General features: G+C 57.4%; 1 protein-coding gene across 5 annotated transcripts; it reads right to left on the reverse strand.

Annotated features, from left to right (window-relative positions):
• Positions 1 to 124: 124 nt before the first annotated feature.
• Positions 125 to 17,767, reverse strand: TRAF7 (TNF receptor associated factor 7). 5 transcript variants are annotated; one of them, XM_066275240.1, is made up of 21 exons: positions 17,631 to 17,767; positions 13,313 to 13,431; positions 12,991 to 13,048; positions 9,480 to 9,571; positions 6,310 to 6,426; positions 5,757 to 5,849; positions 5,585 to 5,618; positions 4,639 to 4,822; positions 4,410 to 4,538; positions 3,485 to 3,702; positions 3,335 to 3,408; positions 3,088 to 3,136; positions 2,878 to 3,005; positions 2,607 to 2,689; positions 1,861 to 1,900; positions 1,615 to 1,731; positions 1,404 to 1,526; positions 1,098 to 1,217; positions 880 to 1,011; positions 678 to 797; positions 125 to 505 (listed from the first exon to the last, which is right to left on the reverse strand). In XM_066275240.1, exons 2-21 carry the CDS (start codon positions 13,391 to 13,393, stop codon positions 491 to 493), a joined length of 2,007 nt encoding a protein of 668 aa, XP_066131337.1. In that variant the 5' UTR covers positions 13,394 to 13,431; positions 17,631 to 17,767; the 3' UTR covers positions 125 to 490. The 5 variants fall into 5 exon arrangements, with proteins under 5 accessions (XP_066131337.1, XP_066131336.1, XP_066131338.1 ...); XM_066275239.1 differs by having other exon boundaries at positions 4,404 to 4,538; XM_066275241.1 differs by lacking the exon at positions 9,480 to 9,571 and having other exon boundaries at positions 4,404 to 4,538; positions 13,290 to 13,431.
• Between the last annotated feature and the right edge of the window lie 288 nt (positions 17,768 to 18,055).

The raw sequence follows: 18,055 nt of genomic DNA on the forward strand, positions 1-18,055 counted from the left end.
AACAGACAGTAAGAACCCTTTTTGTGGCCCCTCCCCAGCTTCCCTCCGCCCACCTGTTGGTGCCTAGGCACACCAGTTCCTTGGGCTGTCTCTCCCTCATCCTAGGACCATCCCCACTCACAGCCACAGTCTGTGCAGCATTTATTTCAATCGGGAAGTAATCAAATCTATGTACAGTCTAAAAAAAATAGAAAAGGTGAGTAAAAAGGCCCTGTAGTCCATCAGGAATGGGGATGGAGGGTGGACCAGGCAAGCATTATACCTGAAGTGTAGACAGAGGGCTGTGTACTGTCCTGGCAGCAATGATGACAGAGCCAGAGAAGGAGGCTCGCTGGGTGAAGGATTTGGTGGGCACTTGCCTGGTCAGCTGAGCCTGTCCGCCTATCTCCAAAGGGGTAGACAGAGACTCTGAGACCACCCATGTGGCCAAGCCTGGCTTGCATAGGCTTAAGGTGGGCCCAGAAGAAGCCAAGACCTGGCCTGGATTCTGTTAGCAAGTCCAAACCTGCAGAAGAAGGGCTTTGTTTCAGGTGTTCCTTTAGCCATCCTGCCCCAACACCACTGTCATTTACACCTGCCCTCCACTGCCACCTGCCAGCACCGCTGGCTCCTCACCCTCAACCCCTGCCTCACATGTGCAGCTAGCCCCTTTGGGTGGCTCAAGCCAAAGCACTGACCTTCACAGTGCTGTCCACAGCCCCTGAGAAGAGCCGGCCCCGGGACACAGCCAGTGCAGTTACACTGCCCTGGTGACGCAGCAGGGTCTGTGTGCAGATCATGTTGTCCATACTCCAGACCTGGGGGTACATGAGACATGAGGACCCACCCAGGCCTGGCCACCTGCCCTGAGCCTCCCACTGTCCCCAGGCCAGCACGGACCCTGAGAGAGCGATCATAGGAAGCACTGAAGACTTTGGTCTGGTCTGGCGTAGAGATGACCGCCAGGGCATACACGGTACCAACATGGCCGGTCAGGGTTCGCACCTGCTCCTTGGACTCAATGTCCCATACCTAAGGTGATGGCACAGGCAGCTCAGGGACACAGACAGAGGACAGGGGCCCAGGGTCAGGCCTTGCCCTTAGGTGTCTACCCTTACGTGGATGAGGTTCTCATAGGTGCCACAGACAATGTGGTGATTCGTCACAGCGATAGAGTATACACTGCCACCAGATGTCTGTAGGACGTGGATGCAGTCGAGGGTCCGTATGTCCCAGATCTATGGGCAAGCACAGGCCACTTGGTCCCAGGCCAGGTGAGTCATTCCCAGGGCCTCTGAGGCTTCAGACACCACGGGCAACCCACCCACCACTCAGGGTGTGTGTGAGGGTGTCCCTGCCTAAGTGGGGAAGGGACAGGGCAATGACAGAAGAGGCCTGTCACCAGGAGCATGGCACTGGAGTACCTTGATTGTCTGGTAGGAGCCACTGTACAGGTAGCTCTGGGCAGCCACCAGGGCCCGCACCCAGTGGTTGAGGCCTGTTAGCTCCTTCTTCAGCTTCAGCTCAGTGCCCACAATGTCCCACACCTGTGGGGATGGCTGTGATCATGGGCTGGGTGGCCAGGCATCCAGCACCCCCAATGCCTGGCACATGCACATAACCACATTGCCTGACCTTGATGGCCTTCAGGGAGCCACTAAAAAGCATGTTGTGTGAAGAGACCAGCGTGCACACCGGGTTGTCATGGGCCCGGATCGTGTTCACCTTCTGCAGGTTCTGGATATCCCACACCTGGTGGGTGGGAGGACAGGAAGCCTCAGGGACCAGTCCTGCAGCCCTGAGCCCAGGACCCAGTGGCACGGTGTGCTTGGGGCTCCCAGATACTGATGCCACCTGGCCCCCTTCGCAGGCCCTACTCACAATGATGGTGCAGTCTGCTGAGCCACTGTAGAGCTTGCACCTGGGGAAGCAAAGCTAACATGTCAGGGCAGGAGGAGCCACTGTCCTCACTGACACTGCCCTGCAGGCTAAGGTAGCACTGGGCACCAGGAATCAGCAGCTTGGGGCACTGCCAAAGCTACTGCTGCTTCCTTAGCTCAGTCTGAGGATTCCGGTCTCAGTGAGAGGATGCTGGAAGTGGAAGTCCAAACCCTGGTCCCTGTCTGGCATGTGTCTGACAGATGAGCTGAGAGATAATCGCCCCATTAGCACTGCTGGCACACAGTCACTCACTCATGCCCACAATACAAAACCTCAGGACACAAGACAGGAGGGAAAGTCTAGAAGGGTCTACCCTGGGGCAAGGAGGTGGCTGGCCCAGCTGCTCTGCAGTCCTATTCCCAGTTACGCCCAGGTCAGTGACAGTGCAGTCCCGTCTCCACTCTGTGATGTCCCATTCTGTCCTCTGGCTGCCTGAGGCACCCAGGGCCAGGACTATGCTTTGTGAATGTACAATGTCAGAGATGGAGGGCCGCGTGCTACCATCCAAGATCCCACCTTGCATGTAAGGTCACCGGTGCCGCCTCACAGAAGAGGAAAACACAGCTAAGTGTGGAAATATGGCTACAAAGGTTGAGTTCCCAACCCATCGAGTAGCAGCATGGGGTCTCATAGGCCCGGCTCCATATGGGCCCGTGATCAGTGGATACACGCAGGCTTGCACTCACCCCTGGATGCAGAGCGCCAGCACAATGCCATCATGGCCCTCCAGAGTCTTCTGGCACTTGTAGGTGGTACATGTGTCCCATACCTGCACAGACCAGGGTCAGGGTGGGTCCAGCAAGATTAATCAGGTGCCAAGGGTGGCATTGTGGGAATGAGGAAGCAAGCCAAACTCAGAGAGAAAGCCCTGCCTATGAGAGGAAGACCTGCCCATGGGCGGTACCCACCCACCACCCTGCCAGGCTGCAGAGCCCAACTAAGCAGGACCCCACCTACCTTGATGGTCTTGTCAGAGGAGCCACTGAAGAGTAGGTCCCCCATGGAGTAGACGCAGAGACACCAGACGGGGCCCTGGTGGCCCACAAAGGTCCCTTTACACTTAAAGATCTGCTGTGGGTCATAGGCTGCAGAGAAAGTGGGGGTTGGTGAGGGAAATGGGGGGGGGCCGGGAGACAGTGGTGGGGGCAGCAGTGGGCCCATACTCACATCCTAGGATGCCCATGTTCAGCCGTGCGTTGATGTGGGACAACTCATCCTGCAAGGCCAAGAGTGGAGGGCATGGTGGCTATGGCTCCACAGTCCCCCTGCCACCATCCTGAGCTCTGGGACAGGGCAGGCACAGCAGCAGCCTTCCCCGGCACAGACAACTAATCCTGCCGCAGCCCAGCCCTCGGGACAGTCCTGTGTCCCCCACCCCACCCAGCCTTCCTGGATCTGTCCCGCGCCTGCTCACATTCAACATGGATGCGTCCCTCCGGAACTCCATGAGGTCCTCGCTCAGCTTACTCTGGTTTTCATCCAGGACATCTGAGTGGCAGGGGAGAGGGTGTGAGGGGCCAGGAGGAGGAGCTTCACCAGCACCATCTCCAAGCTGGGCTCTCACCGAACTTGAGCTCCAGGCTCTTCTCCAGCTGGTCGATCTTCTCTGAGAGCTTGCCCAGCATAGAGCGCAGGAAGGCGATCTCCTGGTCCTTCTGGGCCAGCGCCACGTGCATCTCGTGGAAGCGGTCATCTGTCTGCTGCAGGAACTCCTTCAGGCTCTCAAAGCGGCAGGTTTCCAGGTGCGTCTCATATGTGTCCTGGTTCCCGATGAATGTGCATCTGAAGGGACAGGACAGCTGCCTGCTCCCTTGCTCACCTGCCAGTCCAGTGGGACCCTTCCCTCTGCCTCCCTGACCCCCAAGAATCCCTCTTGAATCCCACTTCTGTGCCCACTGCACCCAGATGGGCCACCATCCTCTCCACACCTGCAAGCCCGCCCATTGTCATTCTCCCACCAGCACCCAGTGGGCCATGTTGCAAGGGATATCCAATCACCTGTTCCCGCACAAAGCTCTTCAAGGGCCCCTCCATGCCCCTCATCAGCCTGGCTCTTTTCCCATCCGCCTCCCTCTGCTCCCAACTCTGGCCATTTGCTCAAGTCCACCCCTGCTGGTCCAGCTGTCAAAGCCCTGCCCTGGACTTCACCTGGCTTATGCCCACACATTCATTAGTTTTCATCTTACACCTTCCCTGACCACCCCCAGCTCCCCAACCGCTGACCCCTTTGCTCCCTGGGGCTCAGCTCTCTCCTTCGCGGCACCTGTACCTCAGTTTGTAATTACATAGTCGACGGTGTGGCTTCTGCTAAGGTCCATCTCCCCAGGGACCCTGGCTGTCTCCCCAGTGCCTGGCACGCAGGTGGATCTCAACAAAGGTTTGCTGAAGGAGGGACTGTGAATGCCAGCCCAGGACCACCCGCCCCCCTGCCCACCTGCCCCTGCCCCCGGGGAGCCCCCTCGAGCCCACCCCCGCCCACTCACCCGTACTTGGAGTGGGGACACTTGATGTGCTCGCACTCCTTGAGGTGGGCCTCCAGGTTCATCTTGAGAAGGGGAGGGCAGCTAGGGTTGTTGGGGCACCGCACAGGCCTGTAGTCACAGCTGCTCTCGTGGTCCCTGGAGGAGGCAGGACACGGCACAGCTGAATGAATCCCCAGGAGTCCTGTTTTTAGCACCTCTGACTGATGGGGAGCTAGGGGCCGAGGGGGGCACTTACTTCCGGGCACTGAGCTTAATGGTGAAGGGGCATCCTCGGGGGTCCACCTCAAAGACGGTGGGTTTCCCACTCCCCACTGCCCGACAGCCATGCCTGCAGTGGATGCACAGCTCCCCGATCTGCTCGGCCACGGCAATGTTGTTCACCACCACTGTCAGCTTGGCATTGTCCACGGGACACTTCTCTGGAGGGGAGGACATGCTGACCCTGTGGCCCCCAGCCAGCCCCCCCCCGGCAGCTCTGCCCAGGGCGCTGTGGCTAGGCTCTGCAGGCAGAGGGCTGTTCTCTGGTGAGCAGCCCGGGACCTGTTCCCACAGCCAGCCCCACCCCGGCAGCTCTGCCCAGGGCGCTGTGGCTAGGCTCTGCAGGCAGAGGGCTGTTCTCTGGTGAGCAGCCCGGGACCTGCTCCCACAGCTGGTGGGCTGGCCTGTCAGTGCTCGATCCACTCATCTGTTTGCCCCTCTATGGTGCTCAGACCGGGAAGGGTTACATGGTCAGGCCATCAGAATGAGCCCTGGTGAATGGAGGCCTCTCAGACGACCTGAGAGAGTGGGACAGGGCCAAAGGAGCTGGGGACAGAGCAGAAGAGGACCCAGCCCTGGGCCAGCAGGGGTGCCTGGAGGGCTCCAAAGGCACCTTGGCCAGACTGCAAGGCAGCAGCAGCCTTGAGAGTGAGGGCGGCCTCCCCCAGAGGGAGCGCGTGCGGGGCCTGGGGAGCCCCAAGTGGTGGCTCTTACTGCTCTGCTTGTCCACATCTTGAGCCTGGCCCAAGTGTACCCAGGGGCCACTGCCACCCACAGCAGAGACACTCTGTGCAGGACTAAGGAGAAGCCGCCGTGCAGCCAGGGGCATGATCAGTGCTTGGACTGGGCTGGGACCTCCCTGAGAGGCCTCCTGCCTAGCTGGGGGAACAAGGTGGCCAGGTCCGGGTCTGAAAGGGCCCTACCTGACTTCAAGGCACATCTTCGACAGAAAGTATGCTGTGGAGACAATGGGTAGAGTTGGGGTGCACCAGCAGTCAACCGCCACCCCATGTCCACTGCAGAGGGCACCCAAGAGCCGGGCTCCACCACCCCGCCCATGGAGGCGCACAGGTCCGGGGGGGACAGGAGGCTCACCCCGCACGTGGTGATCACTGGGTCCTTGAACACACTGCAGCAGAGCTGGCAGCACAGCTTCACCGAGAGCTGCTCGGCAAACACCAGGGGCTCCTAGACCAAGCAGGGGGTGAGGGTAGGCCCAGGGGTGCGGACAGAGGTGGTGGACCCAGCCCCACCCCCTACAGGCCTGGGCTGCCTACTCGAGGGGTCACTGCAGCTGGGATATGTCCTAAGAGAAGCCTGCTGGACCTGAACTTGAGGGCGCCCAACCAGGGAGGACCCCTCCAGGCGTGCCCTGATCCTGCCCACACCTCCCCTCTACCTGGGCTGGCAACAAGAAAGGTCCCTGAAGCTGGTCCCTAGGCACCCTCTGGGCGGGGAGTAGGAAGAACAGCCCAGGGAACCTGGCCTGGAGTCCCTGATGGGGACCAGAGAAAATGGGGGCCCCTGATGGGGCCGCATCACTCCCTCATTGTGCCCAAGGGGAAAGTGCCCCTCCGACCTGCCCCGGCACAGTGAGGGTACCTTGCAGCTGTATGCACTGAGCCCACCCTCTGGCCACCACACCTACCGGCTCCTCCTCCTCCTCAGGCAGTGAGAACGTGGAACGCAGAGACATACTGGACTCGGAGTGCAGGGAGCGGACAGAGATGGCCGAGTCAGAGCGGCGTGGAGTGCTGATGGGGGGCTGCAGCATGGAGACAGGCGCCCATCAACCAGGGGGGTGGTGCAGACAAGCCCCTGTGTACACTGAGGGCAGTGGGCCCCCCAGGGCCACCCCATCCTAGTGGGTGCTCACTCAGGCTGCAAGGGCTGTGGTGTGTGTGTGAGAAGCCAGTGCAATGCCCAGGGCCCCTCCTGCCCAGCAGTCCGGGGCTTGCTAAGCCACCCGCTCACATCTGCCAACTTTCTTTGTGTAAATGGAGAGACTTCCTGCTATTCAATTCTGCAAGGACACGCTAAGTCTGCTTCCTGCTTCCCATGAGGGAATGTGGACTGCGGAGGGGGCATCTCCAGCAGCCAATCCCAGGGCAGCTGCAGCCCCTGACTGCTGGAGCAAAGGGAATGAAGGGCTGACCATGAGAGGCTCCAGGTGTCCACCAGGTGCAGCTGCCAGGGAAGGCAGGGACACCCCCACTGAACCCTGGCCAGGCTTCTGGTGCAGGATGGACCTCATTGGTGCCTGCCTCTGCCAGAGCCACCCAAGATGAGGGTTTGGGGGATTCCTGGGGTGGGGGACTATCCTCCTCTTCAGGCCTGGAACCCTCCAGAAGAGACCCTTTAACAGCATTACTCCCACGCTCCCCTCGTGCTCGGATGCCTTATTTGTAAGCCACAAACCCCGTGCCTCCACAAGCCCCTCCTGGTCCCAGCTTCTCTGGGGCCCAGCTGCCTTTGAGTCTCTGTGGGTGTGGGGGCTACTGGAACCATCCCCTCCCCACTAGTCCAGGGTATTGGACCACCCGGAGGGAGAGAGGGACTTAGCTAGGTGGTGGCAGCTCTGCAGAGGCCCAGTCAGTTTCAGGACCCGGCTTGTCCAAGTGAGGACAGCAGAGTCCCCTGTGTCCCTGGTATGCCAGACAGTACCTCCCCAAGGCTGTGCCCACCTCCCTTCACAGCGTCCCTCACAGCAAGTCTGCATGGAAATGCCACATGAGAAACAAGGGGAAAGTCAGAGGAAGTGAGTCAAACCATCGCCACGGGCAGCAGTGGAAACCAGAGGGCAAGAGCAGGTCCAGACAGGACCTGGGCCAAGCAAGCCAGCCCGGCCTGGCTCCACTTTCCCCTGCTTGCCTGCCTGCCCTCGTGACCGAGGGAGCTGACATTGCCAGTCACCCAGGGAAGTTGCAGGGGCAGCCTGGGGGGGGCCCAGCAGGCACCAGAGAAAGAAGCCAGGCAGATGGCCATGGTCTCAGCGGCCTCACAGCACATTTTTACCTCCTTCAAGCCACCAAGCGCCAGGATCACAACCACACTCACATAAGGAGTTCGCTTCCTTGGAGGCCCCGGCGGGAGGGTGGGCCTCTGATCCCAGTCACACTCCCATGGGCTAGTCAGGGGTTGTGAGGACCTGAAGCAGGGCGAGCTGGAGAAAGTGAGGCATATTATGTGATTTGTCCTTCATGTGCAGTGCCTGGCACATGAAGATGTTTGCTCAAGTAATTATAAGAACTGTTTTCTGGCCCTGGCCAATGGCTCAATGGTTAGAGCACTGGACCAGCATACAGATGTCCTGGGTTCTATTGCTGGTCAGGGCACACAGGAGAAGTGCCCATCTGCTTCTCCAACCCCTCACTCTCTTCTCTTCCTCTTCCCCTCCCGCAGCCAGTGGCTCAATTGGTTTAATCATGGCCCCAGGCGCTAAGTATGGCTCCAATGGAGCACATCAGCCTCAGGCACTAAAAATAGCTCAGTACTCAAGCATCGGCTCAAGATGGAGTTGCCAGGTGGATCCTGGTTGGGGTGCATGTGGGAGTCTGCCTCACCTAAAAAAAACCCAAAAAATGGTTTTCTATTTTTTTTTTTTTTTTTTGGTATTTTTCTGAAGTTGGAAACGGGGAGGCAATCAGACAGACTCCCACATGCGCCCGACTGGGATCCACCCGGCACGCCCACCAGGGGGCGATGCTCTGCCCATCTGGGGTGTTGCTCTGTTGCAACCAGAGCCATTCTAGCGCCTGAGGCAGAGACCATAGAGCCATCCTCAGCTTCTCAGCCAACTTTGCTCCAATGGAGCCTTGGCTGTGGGAGGGGAAGAGAGAGACAGAGAGGAAGGAGAGGGGGAGGGGTGGAGAAGCAGATGGGTGCTTCTCCTGTGTGCCCTGGCCAGGAATCAAACCTGGGACTCCTGCACACCAGGCCGACGCTCTACCACTGGCCAACCGGCCAGGGCCTCGGTTTTCTATTATATATGAAGCAAAGCCCTGGCAGCCCAGCATGAAGAGAGAAGCCTTTGGTCCTAAGAAGCTGGGAGGGCAGGAGAACCAGGAGATTCTGTCAGGGGCCACCACCAAGGGAAAGCAGAAAGCAGAGTACAGGACCATTCAACAGTGGGAGGGATCAAGTGTGCTCATGTCTCCCCAACCCCAGCTGAACCAGTTCTTGCTTCCCGGGCAGGCCTGGAGCCCAGTGACAAGAACCAATGGACAGACAGGCAGAGTGTGTCCCCTATGACTCCACATGGCCTGGGCACCGACAGCCGGCCCCTACTATGCCTCAAACCCTTTTCTCACTCAGCAGAGCCAGCAATAGGGGACTCTCTGGCTTCCCCACAGTTAGGACAGGCCCTCTCTGCTGACCCCACAGTTGGGCCTGTCCTCATTTCCCCATCTGCTGGGGCCTATCTCCTTTATCAGCAGTCCCTTCTCAGGCCTCCTGCCTCTACCTGCAACGCACCCCTCATCCTTTACCCAGACAGCCACAGGAGCTTAAAAAATAGGGATTGATCTTGTTAATCTCCTGACTGAACTTTCTGTGGCTGCTACCCACTCAAGATGAAGCCAAACACACCACAGCCTCTGGCTCAGCAGTCCCTGATGGCCACTTCTCCCACACAATACAGCCTCAGTACTCGAGCCCCCAGTCCTACCAACTCACTTCCCACTACAGACTGTAGCTCAGGGCTCCTTGAAGCTGAGCTTCTGACTGACCTTCAGCTTCTCCTGGGACCTGGCCTTGGGAGGGCAGGCATAGTGGGAGGCTCCTGTGGGGTGGGGAGGTGTCGGTGTGGCCCAGACCTACCATGCTGTCCTCCTCATCCCGAGGGGAGTAGGCAAGGGTGCTGGAGGAGGAGGGCGTCCTGCGGTGCTGTTTGTATGTGCTGGTCCCATCCGCTGCCAAGAAAAGAAGGCCAGCATGCCATGAGTGTGGGCCACAGGGGAGGCCTGACTTACTGGAGAAGACAGGGGGCCAGAGACTGGGCTGGACATCTGGCTAGCCCTCTCTGGAGAGCCTCCTTGCATATGCTGGCTCCCACCGCCTCCTTCTGGATTTGATGGGAACTTGGCTGGGGGGCAACTGGGAAATACCCTATCCTGGGCAGGTGCCTAAGCAGGGCACAGCATGAACTGGCCTCATGCCTCCAACGAGAGCCCTGGCCTGCTCTGTAGACCGTTACTAGCTCTCAGTCCTCCCAGTACCAAGGCAGCAGGGTTGGGGAAGGGTTCTCTCTCAGCCTCCACAACCAGCTCCCAGGCCCAGCCCGACCCTGGGGACACTTTGCCCAGCTGAGGCTCGAGGCTAACACCTGAGGTTACCTAGAAGGAGCTGGGACATCATCTTATCTGACCCCCAAGGAAACCCTGGCAGGTGGGATCTCTGACAGCCAGAGTTCACAAAGGAAACTGAGGCAGGGAGAGGTCTGAAACCTCTCAGTTGGCATGTGGAGAGGCCAGGACACAGCCGGGGCTCTAGGGCCACTTGTTTCCACCTCCTCCCCTGGCTTGGCCACAACCTGAGACTGGCCACATGCCTTCTTGCTTCCTCCAGGGAAGGCTGCTGGAGGCCTGCGTCCTTCTCCTACCGCCTACCACCCTGACTTCCCTAAGAAGGCACTGGTCAGGGGTCCACATGGAAGCCAGAGAGCCTCTCTCACAACCCTGCAGGCGGCAGCCAGAAGCTAGGAGTGGTCACTATTGGCCTCATGCCCAAGCTAGGCCCAGATGTCACAACAACCAGCTCCAAAGGCCTGGGTTTAAGATACAGGTTTCGCCTGACCAGGCGGTGGCGCAGTGTATAGAGCATCGGACTGGGATGCGGAAGGACCCAGGTTCGAGACCCCAGGGGTTGCCAGCTTGAGTGCGGGCTCATCTGGCTTGAGCAAAAAGCTCACTAGCATGGACCCAAGGTCACTGGCTCAAGTGAGGGGTTACTCAGTCTGCTGAAGGCCCGCGGTCAAGGCACATATGAGAAAGCAATCAATGAACAACTACGGTGTCGCAACGAAAAACTGATGATTGATGGTTCTCATCTCTCTCCGATCCTGTCTGGCTGTCCCTATCTATCCCTCTATCTGACTCTCTCTCTGTCCCTGTAAAAAAAAAAAAAAAAAAAAAAAAAAAAAATACATAAGATACAGGTTTCAACAGGCTACCCTGTGACTGGGCCTCACCCATCTGTAATGAGAAAAGCCAGACAAGGCAACTGTTGATGGCCAGCTCTGACCCAGCCCTACCAATGAAGGGGTAGCTGGGTGGGACAAGGGCAAAATAGGCCCCTGTCATTCACTGCCTGGGAGCTTTCAACTGTTGTGACAAGGCTGTGCCATCACTACGGGTAGATGAGGGATTAGAAAGTTACTTGAGTGAAAAGATTAGGATGATATTCATTTCAAAAAAAAGTCTAAGAAGAGACCCTGGCCATTTAGCTCAGTGGTAGAGCATCAGCCCAGCGTGTGGAAGTCCCAGGTTCGATTCCTGGTCAGGGCACACAGGAGAAGTGCCAATCTGCTTCTCTACACTTCCCCCTCTCCTTTCTCTCTCTTTCTCTCTCTTCCTTTCCTGCAGCCAAGGCTCCATTGGAGTAAAGTTGGCCTGGGTGCTGAGAATGGCTCCATGGCCTCTGCCTCAGGTGCTAGAATGGCTCTGGTTGCAACAGAGCAACGCCCCAGATGGGCAGAGCATCGCCCCCTGGTGGGCATGCCGGGTGGATCCTAGTCGGGCGCATGTGGGATTCTGTCTCTCTGCTTCCCTGCTTCTCACTTCAGAAAAATACAAAATATATACATATATATCTAAGAAGAAAAGAAGGGCCCTGGCCGGTAGCTCAGTGGATAGCACCATCAACCCAGCATATGGATGTTCTGGGTTTGATTCCTGGTCAGGGCACACAGGTGGCAATCATCTGCTTCTCTCCCCCTCCCTCTCCTTCTCTCCCTCTTCCCTTCCCACAGCCAGTGGTTTGGCTGGTTCAAGCATGGCCCCAACGCTGAGGATGGCTTGGTTGATCCGAGTGTATTGGCGCCAGGGGCTAAGAATAACTTTGTTTTTGTTTTTGTTTTTTTTTTTTTTTTTTTAATTTTTATTTTATTTATTCATTTTAGAGAGGAGAGAGAGAGAGAGAGAGAGAGAGAGAGAGAGAGAGAGAGAGAGAGGGGGGAGGAGCTGGAAGCATCAACTCCCATATGTGCCTTGACCAGGCAAGCCCAGGGTTTCGAACCAGCGACCTCAGCATTTCCAGGTCGACGCTTTATCCACTGCGCCACCACAGGTCAGGCCACTAAGAATAACTTTGTACTCAAACATCAGCCCCAGATGAGATTGCTGGGTGGATCCCGGTCAGGCACATATGGGAGTCTTCCTCACTATCTCCCCTCCTCTAACCTTTAAAAAAAAAAAAAGAAAAGAAAAAAAGAAGGACTCTTTCAGAGCCCTTAATGGTATCACCCAGTGACAAAGAGGAGCTGGTGTTAGCAGGTGTATAACATGGCCCTGTGACTACACTGCCATGTGCATCCAGAAGAAACCAGGGAAAGCAATTTAAAAACCTATCAGCAGCCTGACCTGTGGTAGCACAGTGGATAAAGTGTTGACCTGGAACACTGAGTTCAAAATCCTAGCTTTCCTGGTTAAGGCACACAGGGGAGTTGATGCTTCCTACTTCTCCTCCCTTCTCTCTCTCTCTGTCCTTCTCTTTAAAAAAAAACAAACCAATCAGCAGCTGGTATGCTCCTATGAGGAGCCAAGTGCCAAAAAAGCAAATGAACAAACCACCCCATACCCTGGCCCTGACAGGAGGGGCCCTCCACTCTTGTGACTTTGGGAAGGAGGTCATGCCCTCATGTACGAATTCCTCATGACCTTCTTGAAACACAGCACAGGAGCCGCAGCTGTGGGGCCAGACCTGAAAAAGGATCCATCAGCACTTCCTATCTCCTACCCAAGTCCAAACCTGGAGGCTGCTGGGAGCCTGGGGCACGGCTGAGCAGGTGTCACTGTGACAAGGGACAGATGTGCAAGGGGTGCCAGGGAAGTTGGGACAGCCGTCCCTGGAGAGGTGATGAGCAAGGCACCAGGGAGAAGGGGCACAGTGATGCCAGGGCAGGGGAGAACACAGCGACAAGAGCAGAGCCACAGGGAGCAGGATGGCGGACTCCTGCCTAGCTTGAAGGGGGGGCGCGGGCTGAGCCAAGTTGTCCACTCTCCAATGCCAGCTCCCACTCCCCACCCCACCAAGATGGGCCCCCCAGGCCCTGGTAGAGTTAGGGGTGCCCAGGTGCTTGCCTCACGTGGCTGGCCTGGGCTCACAGGCTCACCTTTCGTGATAGTGGTGACAGCCGAAAAGGCGGGCCCGAAGGTCGTTTCCATCCTAGTCTGGAAAGAGAACTGATGAGACTTGGCCTTGACTTCAGAGAGGACATGGACGCATGTGTGGACGCATGTGGACACACACGGGCACACTTTAACCCTAACGCATCATGTGCGTGCATCATGGACACACCACCCACACACACATCACAGCCCACCCTCGGGACCTCCAGGCAGGGGAGGGACTGCTCTGGAAGCATGCTGGGGGATCCTGGGCCTGTAGGATAAGCACAAAGGGCAGACAGACCTTACCCACGGGGTGCCCCTTACCCCAGTGGCAGTGTCTGGGGTGGGAAGATTGGTAGGTCCCCCAGAGAAGCGGTTGTACCAGGAGCTTTTGCCCGAGCTCATGCTCTAGAGCGGCATCCAGGGTCCTCTGGCAGCGTCCCCTGTGGGTGGAGCACAAAGTGGGGGCTTTAGAGATGGTGGCCAGGCCCCTGTCAGCTGGCCAGGGCTGCTCCACGCAGCAGGCTTGCTCTGGCCAGTCCATCATGAGGCACACTTCCACCTCACCAACACCAAAAAGGGCAGGTCCACTCCGGCAAAATCGCCCCTTCCTCTCATCCCAGGTGTGACAGGTCTGAAGAAGAGAGGCAGTCCTGGGTGCGGGCAGGCAACTGGTATTCAGTTTTACCTTCCTTCAAGGCTCAAACCCTTTGGAAATGCCCACCCAGCTCAGACCAAGGTGCAAAGTGCCCCCGTCCCATGCTCTGTCTGCTCCTCTAGGTCCGAGAGTCAAATGTCCCTGGGACCAAGGCTGGGCACACACAGAGTGACCAAGTCACATGTCTATTTCCTGCCAGGATGGCAGAGATGGCAGAGACACTGGCCATGCCCTAGAGCAGTGGTTGGCAAACTCATTAGTCAACAGAGCCAAATATCAACAGTACAACGATTGAAATTTCTTTTGAGAGCTAAATTTTTTAAACTTAAACTATATAGGTAGATACATTGTTATTAACTTAATTAGGGGACTCCTAAGCTGGCCTTTGCTAAACACTCCAAGGGGCCAAAGAGCCGCCTGTGGCTCGTGAGCCGTGGTTTGCTGACCAGGGCCTAGAGAACCTGTTGGGTGATTGATGTACCTGGAGCCCAACTCCTCACAAGTCTTGTCGCACAGAGAAAACCCGTTCTAGGCAGGGGAGGAGGGGCCAAGAGAGAGGAGCCAACTCTTAACTGTAGGCAGGTCACCCACCCTAAAAACAAAGGATGCCCCCCCTGCTCCCCAACTGTGTTACTCAGGTTTCAGGGGTTGGTGGCAGGGAGAAGGCATAGTACAAATCATCCCAGGTCTCCAACTGCTCTACTCCCCAGAGGAGAGAGTCTGGGGTCTCCCAGGAGCAGTGGCCAGGACCTGGCGTGCCCGTAGGACAGGGGAGAGATTAGAGACCCTGAGCATAGCCGGAAGAGGTGTTCTACTGCGGCACAACGTTGTGGCCACATCAGCAAGCGCCCCTCCAGCGGTCTTCCCACTGCTGGGACTGGCAGCAGTCTGCAGCCATGAGCCCCATCTACCTCTACTGTGGCGGAGTCAACCGTGTTGTACCGCAGGGCCCAGGCTTGAAGTTGGGCTCCGGGTGGGGAGGGAGACCACACTCATCTTGCTCCAACGGTGCCATGGGAAGTAGAAGGAGGGGGCCCATCCTGTGGTCTGGAAGCCCTGCAAGGCTCTGGGTGGAAGGCTGCTGAGCCCCCACACTGGGGGAAAAGGCAGAAGACGCTTTCTGCCCCCACCCAAAGTGAGCACAGCAGAGGGCAACTGCGCAGTCCCAGTGGTTCCGGCACCTTCTCCATCAGGCCCTCCTGACCCGGCCCATCCATTCGGCAATGTCTTCCCCCCTACATACCACGGCAAGGCGGTGGTCCTCCAACCCAGCCTAAGAGTCTTGCTGGGGGGTGGGGCTCCTGAGCCCTGTGTCTCCACACTGTGCTCACAAGCTACCTCTTATTCCTGCTGTCTCATCATTCCTCTCTCCCCACCTGCCCTGTCAAATGCCAACTGCAGTGCTGCCCTCCCAGCCTTCATGACTCAGTTCTCTTCAGGTCAGCTCTCAGGCCTTGCAGTTGGCACCGCCACCAGGTACCACCCCCATCCCATTCTCTGACTGCCCTTCGGGTCCAGATAGATAAGGGGTCCCAAGAGCTCGGCCAAAGCATCCCTGTCCTGTTACCCCCTCTCCCCCTGCAGTGACTTGAGGGGCTTGGCTATGTGCTCCAGACCAGGTTCCTGATAGCTTGTCCTCTGGGGGCAGAGGCAGAGTCTCCTAAAAATGGGCAGTGCCAAGCAGGGCCAGGCCCCCAGGTAGAGGTGTGAATGTGGCATGTCTAGAAGCCTCACCTCCAGCGCTGCTGCTGGTCTACACACTAAGCAGGAAGTCTTGGGGACCACCTGCTTGGGGTAAGGACACCTGGCCAGGGCAAGGACCAGACAGCCCAAAGCAGGAGCTTCAGCACTCGGCCAGCAGCAGCAGGAAAGGCTCTGTGCTCTCAGGAAACCCAAGGTTGGCTCATGTCTCAGCACCACAGGGCAGGGAGGAGGGTGGGGACTTATAGGGAAGTCACTGGCCAACACTGACCTGCATCTTGCTATCCATCTGCTCCCTCCACTGCAAGTTCCCAGAGTCAAGAGGACAGCTGATGGCTCCACTGAGCAGGGTCTGAGTTCCAGGGCCAGGATCCCAGTAGCCCACTAACCCCTGTGAGTCCAACGTGCCTAAGCGCCTGTCACTGCAGTCTGAGAGAGCAGGAGTCTGCCTGTCCCTCATTATGAAGTGAACAGAAAAGCATGCAGGGCTCGCAGGGCTCACTCACAGCGCAATCTGCTGGAAAGTCCTGGGAGGCGGATAGCAGCCAGGCCTACAGCCCTGACACACAACTCGGTGGGGGACCTACAAGATTGGCCCATGCAAGCTAAGTCAGGGAAGAAGAGAGGGAACCGTTTCCGGGTTCACATGGGTTCAGCATGCAACCCCAGCCAGGGACCGGCGGGCGGGACCTAGGACTGTAGTCTAGCACCCCCCATCTGTGTGCCCCGCCCAGCCCCAACACAGTGATTGTTTGCTAAGCATCTCAGAATTGAGCAAGATGCTCTCAGCCTGGTCCCCCAAGGGCTGCATTTTGCAATAACAATCTTCTCGTTATGGTATCTTCTGGCCATGCAGGCCAAAACCCCAACTATAGGGATGCAGGGCCCAGCTGTCCTGAAGATGTGCCCTGGCCCCTCATGGCAATCGGCCTGTTCCCCACCCCATAGTCAGCCTGAGGCCTGCAGGTAGTCAGGAAGTTGCCAACTAGAGTAAGAATCCTCATCTACCTGTTAGCCTGGCCTCTCCCAAACTGGGAAAAACGTTGGGATGGGCAGGCTCGGGAGACCTGGGTTTGGGGCAGGGAGGGTGAGAAAAGACTTTCCTCTCCTTAGCTCCCTGCAAGTCCCACCCTGTCTGTTCCAAGGGGCTAGAGTGCCACATGCAATGCCCTAGCAGCTAACTCATTAGTCAACAGAGCCAAATATCAACAGTACAACGATTGAAATTTCCTTTGAGAACCAAACTTTTTAAACTTAAACTATCTAGGTAGGTACATTCCTTATCAAGGTAGCACTCGCACGTGGTATTTTGTGGAAGAGACACATTCAAGGGGCCAAAGAGCCACATGTGGCTTGCGAGCCACAGTTTGCCGACCACTGCCCTAGCTCTCAGGAAAGTCCCCACCACATCCTTCTCTGAGCAGCACAGCTGGAATTCCCACCCACTCAGGGTCTGTGTCCAGCAGCTACTAGAGTGGGAGGCCCAGGTTAGCCATACTGAAGTCAGGGGCAAAGGGGTGGCTAGACGTAGATCCCCACCAGGGTCAACCCCCACCTAAAGGCATCTTCTCCAGAACCCCCAGGCCTTTGCACATCTTGCTTCCTCTGCTTGGCATGTTCTTACAACAACTTCCAGGACAATCTGCTTGCTGTAGACGCCCCCCCCCCCCATCTCAAGCTTTTCAGTAGCCTCCAGTACTCTTTTTCAGCGCTCTCTTTCCTTCATAGCCATCTACCACAATTCCTCATGATTTTATCTGTATATTGTCGGTCCCTCCCCCTCTTCAGATCACCGTTCTCAAGGGGGGCAGGATTTTGTCTCCCAGGAGACTTCTGGCAATGTCTGTAAACATTTTTGATTGTCACAACCGAAGGATAAGAAAGGTTACTTGGTATCTATTGGGTAGAGACCAGGTATACTGCTCAACATTCTACAAGGTACAGCAAGGAATGACTGGCGCTGAGCGTCAACCGAGGCGAGGCTGAGAAATCCACCAGAAGAACTCTCCGCGGTTTCCTGGTGCCTACAACAGTGCCGGGCACCCAGTGGCGCTCAATAAACACAGGAAGAAGGAATGAGTAAAGAGGAAGAAAAAGAAAGAATAGAGCGAGTGACAGGCCAACAGACAGGCAAGGAGAGGAACAGGAGCGGAGACCCCGTTTCGACGCAGCCCCGCCCCCCAAGGCTCAACCCCCTCGCCGGACCCCGAAACCCCTAACCCCCGCACCACCGCGCAGCCCGAGGCGCGAGCCCCGACCCGGGCGCGCCGCGCGGACACTCACCCGCCCGCGCCCGCCCGGGAGTGGCAGCGCCACCCTCTCTTTTCATCGTGCCCCCGCGGCCGCCGGCTGAGAAAGGGACAGGACGCGCGAGCCGGAAGTGCTCGCGCGCTCAGCCCACCGGGACTTGTAGTTCTTCGGCTCCCTCATGGCTTGGACGGCCGCCTCAAGTGCGACTCTTCAGAAACTACGACTTCCGGCGGCTCCGATGTTGCGGGGCGAGATTGGCGGCTCAGTATCAGTCTATGTTGCAAATCGGAATCTGATTGGCTGCGTGCGTTGCTGACAAGTTTAATGGCCTTTCCATAAGGGAAGACCTCCCGAAAAGAAATACCACGGCGCTATTGGTGGAAACTAGGAGAGCAGACAACCCCGCGTATCAACAGCAGGGGCTGGTACTTCCGCCAGGGTTATCCAATCGCAGAGGT

Source organism: Saccopteryx bilineata, chromosome 4, assembly GCF_036850765.1.
Source record: "Saccopteryx bilineata isolate mSacBil1 chromosome 4, mSacBil1_pri_phased_curated, whole genome shotgun sequence".
Lineage (NCBI taxonomy): Eukaryota > Metazoa > Chordata > Mammalia > Chiroptera > Emballonuridae > Saccopteryx > Saccopteryx bilineata.